This window comes from Ovis canadensis, chromosome 2 (assembly GCF_042477335.2).
Source record: "Ovis canadensis isolate MfBH-ARS-UI-01 breed Bighorn chromosome 2, ARS-UI_OviCan_v2, whole genome shotgun sequence".
In the NCBI taxonomy this organism is placed as follows: domain Eukaryota; kingdom Metazoa; phylum Chordata; class Mammalia; order Artiodactyla; family Bovidae; genus Ovis; species Ovis canadensis.
The window spans coordinates 240,064,277-240,076,822 of record NC_091246.1 but is presented as its reverse complement, the minus strand read 5'-3'; the positions used below and the strand labels follow the sequence as shown (position 1 = coordinate 240,076,822).

The window sequence follows — 12,546 nt, the reverse complement described above, 5'->3', positions numbered from 1 at the left end:
GTCTATGGGGTCGCACAGAGTCGGACACGACTGAAGCGACTTAGCAGCAGCAGCAGCAGTATCACAAAGCAGGGCGGAGAAGGGTAGATTTGGAGCTGAGGCAAAATAAATAAAAATGAATTGCTGGCAGAGAGTAAACGAGAGGAACATTTATTCTCAGATTCAGGAAATTCAACAAATTCCAAGTATATTACCTAAAAATGAATCCATACGTAGACAACATGTTAGTGAAACTGAACACCAGAGACGGAAGGTCATAAAACTAGTGAGAGAAACGAGACAGATAAAAGAATACCGGTAGAAGAATATTAATTAGACTTAGAGCTTATTTCCCCCGTAGCAATGGAAGGCAGAAGATAGTGAAAGAGCAGCTCCGATCTATCAGCCTACACTGGATAGCAATAGAATGTAAGTTGGGAGGGAGAGTGAAGAAGCTGGTATTCTAAGGTTTTGAATTTCTTGTGTGTGTGTGCTAAGTCGCTTTAGTCACGTCCGACTCTGTGCAGCACTATGGACTGTAGCCCGCCAGGCTCCTCTGTCCGTGGGGTTCTTCAGGCAAGAATACTGGCGTGGGTTGCTGTGCCGTCCTCCAAAAGATCTTCCCAACCCAGGGATCAAACCCATATCTCTTAAGTCTCCTGCCTTGGAAGACGGGTTCTTTACCACTATCACCACCTGAGCAGCCCTTCAATTGCTTGAGCAGAAGGTAAAGATGTTGACTGATTTTAGACTACCTTAGGAATACATATTACAAAGTAAATATCTTGAGTAACCACTAAAATAGTAGGGGTTTATTAAAACAGTTTGGTTTGGAGAGTGGCATAATTTTAGACCAGCAAAACATAGATTAGAGCACACACACACAAAATTCACATATATCTGGAAACTTGATTTTGACAAGACTTGCAAAGCACATCATTGGGAATTGCTTAATATATGATGCTAGGTCACTTGATTGTCCCTATGTAAAAAATGAAATTGGATCCCTGTCTCTGGGGCTTTTAATTAGTAGTAGCTTATTTATTTCTGAAATTGGAAGAAATTCTCTTTTTTGGCTTTACTAAGTTTTTCCAGCTAGGAGAAGGTAGAGTCCTTGTATTTCATCTCTCCTTTCAAGGTTTTATTATTTTCATGGGTTAAGTATTATTGTGGCCCAAGTACATCCCTGAGGTTAGTAACTTAATGCTTTCATTACTGTGAGTGGAGATGGTCCCCTGTGTGTTTAAGTTGAGACATCAGCTTACATGTAAAAACTCACTAATCTCTAGTAACTACTCCTCTCCCGTCTGAATTTTCTTGGTGGGCGAGCTTTGTCTGCAGTATAATATTTTATTTCTTTATTTTTCTATATTATATCTTTTTGTTTCTTTATTTTCAGATAATAGCTATTGTCAGCATTTCTCATGCTATGTAAAATAGAAATGACAGAAAGGTTCAGTCTTGGAGTCAAAAGACTTGGGTCTGGTTCTTGGCTCTGCCGTCTAGTAGCTGAGTAACATTAGGCAAGTTACTTACCCTCTCTGGGCCCCGTGTCTATAGTCTTTTCATCTGGAAAATGAGAGGGCTTAACTGTAAAATTAAGGTTGCTTCTAGTTCTGAAATGAAGCCATTCTAGTATATCTCCATTAAGTTAGAGTTTGCTCCTTATTTTAAATGGTTTCTCTTTATTGGAGTTTAATTTTGTCTATAGTTTTAATCAAGAAGGGGTGCTATGGGCTATTGAATGCCATGATTTGGAAAATTAAATTTGAAGTATAGATCTATATTCTTCATGTTACTATGAAGCCGGTGATCACCTTGCTCATTGTCCCTGCCTTCCATTTAAATCATCTGACCATTGAAAGTGATTCTTTGAATGAGAGTGTGGATTTGATTAGCTAGGGTTTCATTTTGGATTTTTGCCTGTATGTTCACAAGTGAGATTTTGGTCACAGGCTTTTGTTATGTTTCTTGTTTTTCCTTTTTGTGTGCTGCCCTTGTTCATCCCATGTTTTTTCCTTTTAAAATATTTCTGTACACTTTATGCATTATAGGAGCTAACTTATGTATGCTTTAAAAGTTGGGGAGTTATTTAGGGATTCCCTCAGAGCCATGTGCCATCTTAAATGCTTCACTGTGTTTCTTCTGTGGATCTGCCCTCATATTGGGCCTCTTTGAGGAAAGCTGCTATCCAGGTGCAGCTAGGAGGGCCCTCGTCTGGGACCCCCAGGAGCTGTGCCACTCACTCCCTCCAGAACCCGGAGCAGGTCACTTCTGAGTTTTCTCATCTGTAAAATGGGAATGCAACTGCCTCCCAGATGAAGTGTGAAGTGGTGGTAGGTGTGCTTTGTAAAGTAGGACCCTCTTCTTGCTCTCTCAGAGAGGGGCCCTAGTAGCTGATTCGGCTTCTTGTATGTTTACAGGCCCATTTCCGCTCAGTTTTCCAACTCAAAAACAGAACTGAGACTTAAAAGCCTGCTCCCACATACTTTTGGAACATTTATTTTGCTATTTCCTTTTTTATTTCATTTTTTTAAAAAAGGTTTTAAATGGTAATTGCCTTATTTCCTGTGAAATTTTAAAATCTTTCCTTTCTACCCATTTAAAATTTATACCACTAATAAGTGAGAGAAATCTGATTATAACTCAAGGGTGCCTTTTCTTTTCATTTTATTGTGGAAGAAGCTTTGAAACCTATTTTCTTAAGGATTTCATAAGGATCCTCATGAATACATTTATATAGCATTTCCCCTCACACGTCTTTAAAAGTCCACTTGTTGGAGCTAAGGTAAATAATTCAGAGCAACTGAGATGAATTTTACTCATTAATAAGAAGCTTATGAACAAGAGTGTTAAGTTGTATGAACAAGGATGTATTGATCTGTATTCCTCTAGCATGTGAGGTTCATGAGCACAGGAACCTTGTTTTTCTGTGTGTTCACTGTTGCATCCCAGGCTCTTGGATCAGAGCCTGGCACATAGTAGGTACTTAATGAGTATCTGTTGAATGAATGAGTGAGTATAGGATAGTTCTCATGTTTGATTTAATAACATGTGCATGTCTTTATTAACGAGACTAATTAACGGCTTATGCAGTAACACACGAGTATATTTCTGCTCATGGCACCTGTGGCTCTCCCTGCTCCTGGCTGAGGCACCTAAACACCTCTCCTCCTCCTCCCATTGGTCTCCTCTGCTGCCTCCTCCTAGGCTCTTGGATAGCGTCTATTTGTACCTTCTCTTTCTTTTTTGCTCTTTCTCATCACTCATGTATTCCCTATTCATTTATTTATTCATTCATTCACTTAAGTAGTCTTCACAAAAGGACTTACTATATGCCAGACCGCTAGGCTTGGAGGAGATGGGGGTAAACAAGACTGTCGTGATCTCTGGACTCAACCGAATTTATGGTCTGACGGGAAGACGGGCCTGGGAGATACAATTCTTAAATATCGAATTATAAATGATAGGAAATGCTATGAAGGCAAAGCTTGCAGAGCCTTAGTAAAGGCTTCCAGGAGGACCCTGAGATCTAAAGGAAAATTAGGAGTTGGTGGGTTTGGGACCTCAGGGAATAGCGTGGGGATGGCGTGGGGAGCCAGGGGTGAGGGGAGGGAGGGACAGAAGCAGGGTTTCCCCGGGGAGCCACAGCTCCACAGCCCCAGTCACAGCCTGCCTAGCAGCATCCCTGCACTGTGACAAATGGCACTGATACTTTGGTTGTCTTCAGATGGTCTGTGCTACAGACTTTTTTCTGGATTTGGAAGTCACTTAAGGACAAAGTAAAAATTTTACGTCATTGTTAGTTGTGTCTTTGGGTAAGTCAGTTTTGTCTTTGGATAAGTCACTTAACCTCTCAGAATTCCTGTTTCTCTGAAATGGAAGTAATTCTGTGAGGTCCTCTGTGACCTCTGCCAGGCCACCCTGTGACCGTCTGTGGGAGGCCAGTCCTCCTCACCAGACTGAGTGCCGTGGGAGCCTGAGGGAGGGTCTAACTCACTGGTGTCCTTCTGGCCCCTGTTACTGGGTCAGGCCTGGAAGGAGGCGATCGTGATGGCCTGCATAGAAGGAGCCGCAGGGCTGGGCAGGGAGGACAGTCTCCATTTGAGGGAGGGGCAAGGGCTGCAGAGGTGGGGAAACACCCAGGGTCTGCAAAGCGGCAGATGGTCCAGTGAAGACTAAAGCCAGAGGCTGACGGCAACCCCAGCGATGAATAAAGATGGTGCTAACTTACTGGGCCCTTGCCGTGAGTCAGACGCTGGTTCACACACTCATCCTCTAGTCATGTTATGTATCCTTTCACTAACCCCGGCAGGTAGGTAACTGCTTCTATTCCCATTTTATAAATGAGCAAACTGATGGATTAAGTAGCTTGCCCAAGGTCACACAGCTAGCAAGTGTTGGAGCCTGCATTTAAGACCAGGCACTGTGGCTTCTGAGCGTAGGAGGCAATGAATGCAGAGAAGTGGGAGGGCCTTAAATGCAGGCTAGGAGGCCCAGCTGGTCTTGATCCCGTTTGCTCTGGGAGCTGTGCAGGCTTTGGAGGGAGGGAGTGCTCAGACTGTGTACGTATGCCCGGGAAAGCTGACTGTCCCTCTCTCCCGCAGAAACCACCCACGGAGCAGCCCCTGTACAGCAGCAGCCTGTGGGGCCCGGTGGCCAATGGCTGTGACTGTGTAGCTGAGGGCTTGTGGCTGCCGCAACTACACGTAGGGGACTGGCTGGTCTTTGAGAACATGGGCGCCTACACTGTGGGCATGGGTTCCCTCCTCAGGGATGCCCAGACCTGCCGCATCACCTACGCCATGTCCCGGGTGGCCTGGTAAGGGGGCTCTGCTGGGAAATGGAATGGGGATTGGAGAGGGGGCAGGCTGGACTGAAGCCACATGGGGAGCCTCAGGTTTGGGGGCCCTGCCCCTGTGTAATCCAATGGGACACATAATCCTGGGCTACTGATTTCAAGTGAGGCCTGTGCTGGGCACCTGGCTGTGGTCTTTAATGAGACCGAGTTTCCCTTGGGGAGCTCAGAGCCCTGGAGGGACACAGAAGCAGACAGGCGCGCCTGAGAATACAGTGCTGCAGGGAGTGGCCGGGTTTTGGAGGCTTAGATCCCCACCCCAGATCTACCTCCCTGAGGAAAGAAGGATGAAGTCAAAGCCTGGCGGGAGTCAAATGGCTGGAAGGGCAGGAAGGGGGTTCTGTTCCAAGGTCCCCCAGAAGAGGGTATTTCCACGGCGGGGACATGGTCTGATTTGGGTTTTAGAAGGAATTGGGGGCAAACATGCCTTCAAAAAACATAAGGTTGGTCGGGGCTGGAGAGGGAGCAGGGCTGGACATGGGAAGAGCCATGAAGGGTAGCTTAGAGCTTCCAGCAGCAGCTGGCAGGGACTGATTGGAAGTCCGGGGGTGACATGGTCCGATTTGGATTTTAGAAAGACCACTCTAACTACTGGGTGGATGAAGGGAAGACAAGGGCAGGTGTAGATAGAGCTGACCAGTCGGGTGGCTACTCACTGAGCATGCCCTCGCCAGGCCAGCACTGGGATCCAGCGAGACAAGCCTGAAAGTCCTGGGTCTTTCTGCCAGGCTCTACACTAGGCATCGTATGATGATTTTCTTTTACTCAAACACAGAACACTATGGGATCAGTGTTGACACAGAGGTCACTTGCTTGAGGTCACACAGCTGCTCAGCAGTGAAGAGCCCCCCCCCACTTATGGGGCTGGGGAGACGGCTGCAGAGGGCAGGAGCCATCGGGAGGGGCTTTTTTGCCGGGTCCTCAGAAATGAGTGAAGCCTGTGCCCCCAGGGACATGCAAGGGGCTTGAGCTTCCCCCAGCCCAGGAACAATGGTCCCAAACGGCAGGCCTGACGGGCTCGGGCTCAGAGTCACCTGTAGTTCATCCAGTCAACAAACCTGCCGCTTCTACTCCCTGCACGGGATAGGCTGATGCTGCCATTTTGAAATCATGGGTGTTTTAAGAAGGCCAAAAACCCCCCACAAAACACCAAATGTAAAAAACCAATAATCACACAAGCTTCCTTATCTATCCCAGCTCCATTGTCAGCAAACACAGGTGGATGAAGTTGCATGGAGTCAGATGCACACGTTACTAGGAACATAAAAATCTGATGTATTGAAATGGCCATGTCCAAAATTTCTCCATATCAAAGAGGCCTCATGGGCATGTCCGACTTTAGAATCTGGCTCTGTGCTGAATCCTGGAGGGTAAAAGAACATCTGAGAATATGGAGCGCCAAGCATCAGACCTGCACGCACACACACACGCGCGCACACACACACAGATACACACACACAGACACACAGACACATACCAGCAGAGTGCAGAGGTCACTAGGGGGGGAGAGTGGGCCATTGAGCTGGGGAGGAGGCACCGCCTGATGGGTGAGGGAGGAGTTAGCCGGGCACCAGAGGGCCAGGCAAGCTGACTGGAGGCTGGCCTGGGCTGGTGGGGGGCTTCAGAGTCCAGTTCATCCAGAGTTTTAAGTGGTTCTATCTAGCTGGAGTGGCATGAGAGGAAGACTTGGTCAAGGAGGACCTTGGAGGCCCAGGTTGGCCTTGATCTTGAAGGCAGTGGGGAGCCAGTGAAGGAGTCTAAGAAACTTATCTTTCAAAACCCATTTAGATAAGGAAACAGAGGTTCAGACAGAGGGCGCTTGGCCCAGAGTACCTCCCACCTGGAAGGGAATGGCCTGGCTGGACTGACTACTGATTTGCTGCTGAATTGTATACATCAGCAAAGAGGGGAGGCCTTCCTGCAGGTGGGGGACTGGAATAGGCTGGAAGTATGAAAGGAGGGGAGGGAAGATGTAGATGGAAGAGGGAGGGTCCTGGGAAGCAGATCCTGGCAGGAGTAAGGAACAGGCTGTCATGCTGCCCTGACCCGGCCTCTTGATACTGAACGCAGTGCTCTTTCCCCGTCCTCCACCCAGCGTCCACCTCTCCGCACCAAGTGTGTATTTATTTGTTGTCAGGGGCACTAGGCAATGAGTAACTCAGGTACATCCCCTGCCCCTCTCTAGTTGGAGGATTGTCAGGGAAGCAGGTATTGAATGCTCATTGTTATCAAGGAGTACACTGTGCTGTGGGACTCAACCAGGGTTGATGATGCAGGCAGAGACTGGATGTGCACAGGATGTGCCTGGGATGGGATGCAGGCCCGAAGATGGCTGCACCGTTGTGCGTGGTGGGAGAGGCGGGCAGGGGCCAGATCTTGTGTGGCCTGAGCGTGGAGGGAGACTGCCGGCAACTTAGAAGGGATTTGCTTTTTGGAAAGATGAACCTGGGTTGGACTTTTCTGGGAGAATGTGCTTTCCTGGCTAGAGCTGGTGGTGTCAGTGTGAATGGAGAGAAGTGGGTGCTTTTGGGGATGCTCAGGAATGGGGCTCAGCAAGGATCCACTGTGTGTGGGAACAAGATCTCCAACTCATGGCAAGAACAGGAGCCGTTTATTAACGTGAGGATGTAGGAGAAACAGTTTGTAGGATTTTTGAGGGAAGGGCAGATTTTTATTTTTTAAGTACCAAGCCTGGGGTATGAAGAATGCGGGCTTTGAAGTGAGTGTTGGGTCGTTCTACCTCCTTCTAGGATTGTGACCTTGGGCAGGTAACTTCTAAGTCAGTTTGCTCAGAGTAAAATGGGGACGATAAAGTCACCCTTACAGGGTTTTGGGAGAATACAATTAGACTGTAAGTGAAGTGCCTGGCACAATAATGGGCACATCAGTGAATGTGGGTTCCTTTCCCTTGTGGGTTAGGCTCTGGGAGAAGACAGCAGTGGGGGAAGAGGGGGCAGCAGGCCTCCCCCTGCCCTTGCCCCTGGGTGCTGGGGCCCCAGTGGCACCAGGTCTTCCAGTGCAGGAGCCATGGGGAGTTCTTGGCCCATGGGCCCCGTGCCAGCTGCCTCCAGAGACCCCCTCTCCCTTGCAGGGAAGCCCTGCAAGGGCAGCTGCTGCCTGCAGAACAGGACGAGGATGCCGAGGGCATGTGCAAGCCTCTGTCCTGTGGCTGGGAGATCACGGACACCTTGTGCATGGGCCCCGTCTTCACCCCGGCGAGCATCATGTGAGCGGGCCCCGTTCCCCCCCGGAGAACCCCAGCGGGGCCCCAGAGATGCCTCTGGGAGAGGTGGGGAAAGTGGCAAGCAGGGCACCCTCTGGCCAGGACTCTGGTGCTCGCTCTGCCACCCCCCATGCTCCACCTGTAGTGTTTCTGCCCTGTAAATAGGACCAGTCTTACACTTGCTGTAGTTCAAGTATGCAACATAAATCCTGTCCCTTCCAGCTGTGTCTGCCTCCTCTGCAGCGCAAGGGGCCTGGTCAGCCAGGTGTGGGCGTGTTCTTGGGGGTCTCCCTTGGTCTCCTTCTCACCTTTGTAAATATTAAGCAAATAAAATATTTAGGTTTTTTAATACTCCAGTGCAATCGGCAGTTCAGTTCACAAAGCAGCCTGGGTTAGGCCAGGGCTGAGACTTCCCCATCCTACAATGATAACCTCACACTGCAGTGTGGGCCTCCCCTACTGGCGCCCAGCTTCTCTGATTCACCTCTCTTGTTTTCTCAAGCTTCCACGCTGGCATCATGAGGAAGGCAGAGCTATCAGGAGTTGGGGTGGGGGTCAGGGTTGCCTCCCTGTAGCACTGGAGCTGCAGCTCATGGCTGAGGAGGTGTCTCTGGGTGTCCCCAATACCCAGCTTAAGTCCTGGCCTAAAGTGGAGGCAATTGAATATTTGACACAGCTTCTGGGAGTTCCTACCAAAGATGAAGAGTGAAGAGGTGGATACCTGGGAGGTTCTAAGGAGATCCCCTACCCGTCCTCTGCTTGCGTGTCAGCAAGGCAGTCGGAGCAATACAGATACATAGCTGGTCTTGCTTACTCAGGCAGTGACTGTTAGCACGTGGTTGGCCACAGACTGCTGCCGCATCCAACGTCAAGGGCCCTGAGGCCCATGGCTCCTCAGTGGGGCAGTTCTCGTCAGGACTTCACATTGTTAGGATCACAAAACTGTGCGCGTGGGGTGTGTGAGCTGCTTAGCAAAGGAGTTCAGATTTTAGAGGTCCCCCAGCTGTTAATGGGTGATCCTAGAGATTTTTCTTTTGCAATTAAAAAAGATATAATTCATATTCCCTAAAACTCACCCTTTCAAAGTGTAGAAGTCAGTGGGTTTTAGTATATTCACAGAGTCTGTGCAACCATCACCACTATCTAATTCTAGAACATGTCCATTACCTCAAAAAGAAACTGCGTTAATTCACACTCACTCCCCATTCTCCCTTTCCCCCAGCCTCTGGTACCCACTTAACTATTTTCCACCTCTGTGGATTTGCCTGGTCTAGATATTCTGAATTGAGCTTCTTCCTGGGTAAGCCTGGTACAATGTGTGCGTTTTCCCCCCTACACCACCAAACAATTCTCTGACAACAGCTGGGTGTCCCAGAACTCCACTCAGTTCTGACACTACCTACCTAGAGTGAGATAGAATCAGATCCCACAGGTTAAGGGCTCAGTCCTACAAATCTGAACAACAAAGCAAGGAGTCTGAACTTAATTCTGCAGGCAGTAGGGAGCCCTACATGCCTCTGGAGCAGAAGCATGGTAAGACCTTTGAGAGGATAAATGAAAGCTTATTCACAGGCGGCAGAGGGAGACCTGGAGGTAGCATCCACTTCCTTCACCCCCAGCCTGTTTAAGGCAGGTCCAGCCAGGGGGTCCAAAAGGCACAAGTTGTCCCCTCTGTGCACCCCTGCTCAGGAGGAAGATGGTGCCTCTCTGGGTGTCACCCACCCCGTCCACCCCTCTCCCTTTAGGAAACCCATCTGCCCAAGCCAGCTCATTCCAGCTGCAAAGGGACCATAGGGAAGGCAACAGGATGGGCATTTCCAGTCAACCCTTTGTTCCATTTTAAACCCTCATCCTGGCACCTAGCGGATGAGTAGCTAAGCCTGTGTAAACTTAACCTGCAAAATTATTAAATGTAGGCTTCTAACAGTCAGAGGGATCTTTTTGAAATATGAATCCAATCTTGTCAATCTGCTGCTGAAAACTCTTTAGCCTGTTTGGCCTCTTTTCAGTTCCTCACGTTTATTGGAATTCTTTTCTGCTTCCAGGCCTTTGCCCTTGCTGTTCCCTCTGCCTAAACTGCATTTCTTCCAGCTTTTCAGGGCTGACTCATTCCCATCTTAAAGAGCGCATCAGGAAGGCCTTTTCTGTACACCCTGTTCAAAGTGCCCCTCCCATCTAATTATGTGTGGGGGGGAGTGGTGGTCACATTTTACAGAAAGTAGATTCTAAAGGTAACATTTAAGGCAAGAAACACAGTCACAGTTGCCACTGAAAATCCCTGAGAAAGCTATCCCATTGGAGGCAGTTCATTATTTCCCTGTCTTCCTCTGACATGCCAGGTGCATTTCCTTATAACCCCAATAGCTCTCTGATCTCTCTCCCTCACACCTTCAGGTCTTTGCTCAGATGCCACCTTCTCAGTGAGGCCTTCCTGACCACTGTTACAACTGTAACACTCCCACCCCACCCCACCATCCCATGATCCCCTCCATAGTCTTACCTCCTCCCACTCCCCATAACTCATCATCTGACATACATTTAATTAGAATTAAGCTCTTAATTCTAAAATTTTGAAAAGGCTGAGGAGCCAGAAATCAAATTGCCAACATCTGTTGGATCATCAAAAAAAGCAAGAGAGTGCCAGAAAAACATCTACTTTGGCTTTATTAACTACATCAATGCCTTTGACTGTGTGGATCACAACAAACTGTGGAAGATTCTTCAAGAGATGGGAATACCAGATCACCTGACCTGCCTCCTGAGAAATCTGTATGCAGGTCAAGAAGCAAGTTAGAACTGGACATGGAACAACAGACTGGTTCCAAATCAGGAAAGGAGTACGTCAAGGTTGTATATTGTCACCCTGTGTATTTAACTTATACACCGAGTACATCATGAGAAACGCTGGATGAAGCACAAGCTGGAAAATCAAGATTGTGGGGAGAAATAATCAATAACCTGACAGGCAGATGACACCACACTCAGGGCAGAAAGCAAAGAACTAAAGAGCCTCTTGATGAAAATGAAAGAGGAGAGTGAAAAAGCTGGCTTAAAACTCAGCATTCAGAAAGCTAAGATCATGGCATCTGGTCCCATCACTTCAAGGCAAATAGATGGGGAAACAATGGAAATAGTAACAGACTTTATTTTGGGGGCTCCAAAATCACTGCAGATGGTGACTGTGGCCATTAAAGATGCTTGCTCCTTGGAAGAAAAGTTATGACCAACCTAGACAGCATATAAAAAGCAAAGACGTTACTTTGCCAACAAAAGTCTGTCTAGTCAAGGCTATAGTTTTTCTGGTAGTCATGTATGGATGTGAGAGTTGGACTATAAAGCTGAATGCCGAAGAATTGATGCTTTTGAACTGTGGTGTTGGAGAAGACTCTTGAGAGTCCCTTGGACTGCAAGGAGATCCAACCAGTCCATCCTAAAGGAGATCAGTCCTGAATATTCATTGGCAGGACTGATGCTGAAGCTGAAGCGCCAATACTTTGGCCACTTGATGCAAAGAACCAACTCATTGGAAAAGACCCTGATGCTCTCAAGGATTGAAGACAGGAGGAGAAGGGGATGACAGAGGATGAGACGGTCGGATGGCATCACTGACCGATGGACATGAGTTTGAGTAGGCTCCAGGAGTTGGTGATGGACAGAGAAGCCTGGCGTGCTGCAGTCCATGGGGTCACAGAGTTGGACACGACTGAGCGACTGAGCTGAACTGAAGCTCTTAAGGGCAGAGATATGTTTATATTTGTTGCCATGTTCCTAGCACCTAAAACACTACCCTACACACGAATGTCCAACATATAAGTTGAACAAATCTTTCACGTCTCAGCTTGGATGTATCCCTTTTCTTTTACTCTATGCCTGGGAATTGTATCTCTGCACTTTCACTGCTCTGTATTCACCCATATTAAAGAACTGTTGATCATAGTGCATTGTAATTTTTCTTCTTGTCTCCCTGCAAATCTGTCAATTACACAAAGAGAGGGAATGTTTTTCATACTTGCCAATATCATCTGGAGCCTGAGTCAGTGCTGGACACCAAGTAAGTGCTCAGTGTTTTTTGAATAAATTTTTTGGGCTCCAAAATCACTACAGATGGTGATTGCAGCCATGAAATTAAAAGATGCTTACTCCTTGGAAGAAAAGTTATGACCAACCTAGATAGCATATTAAAAAGCAGAGACATTACTTTGCCAACAAAGGTCCATCTAGTCAAGGCTATGGTTTTTCCAGTGGTCATATATGGATGTGAGAGTTGGACTGTGAAGAAAGCTGAGTGCCGAAGAATTGATGCTTTTGAACTGTTGGTGTTGGAGACTCTTGAGAGTCCCTTGGACTGCAAGGAGATCCAACCAGTCCATCCTAAAGGAGATCAGTTGTGGGTGTTCATTGGAAGGACTGATGCTGAGGCTGAAACTCCGATACTTTGGCCACATCATGCGAAGAGTTGACTCATTGGAATAGACCCTGATGCTGG

The 12,546-nt window shown here is 47.7% G+C and overlaps 1 protein-coding gene across 9 annotated transcripts in view; it reads left to right on the top strand.

The window, feature by feature from the left end:
* Positions 1-11,996, top strand: part of AZIN2 (antizyme inhibitor 2) — a 43,947-nt gene extending 31,951 nt beyond the window's left edge. For 6 of the 9 annotated variants that reach the window (XM_069574740.1, XM_069574737.1, XM_069574731.1 and 3 more), the window contains 2 exons: positions 4,587-4,801; positions 7,929-8,411. In XM_069574740.1, the coding sequence (XP_069430841.1) occupies positions 4,587-4,801; positions 7,929-8,067 (354 nt within the window). In that variant the 3' untranslated portion in view covers positions 8,068-8,411. Of the gene's footprint in view, positions 1-4,586; positions 4,802-7,928; positions 8,412-10,454 lie in introns of those variants that run through there. The other 3 variants (XM_069574730.1, XM_069574733.1, XM_069574732.1) reach the window with 3 other exon arrangements.
* The last annotated feature ends 550 nt before the right edge of the window (positions 11,997-12,546 follow it).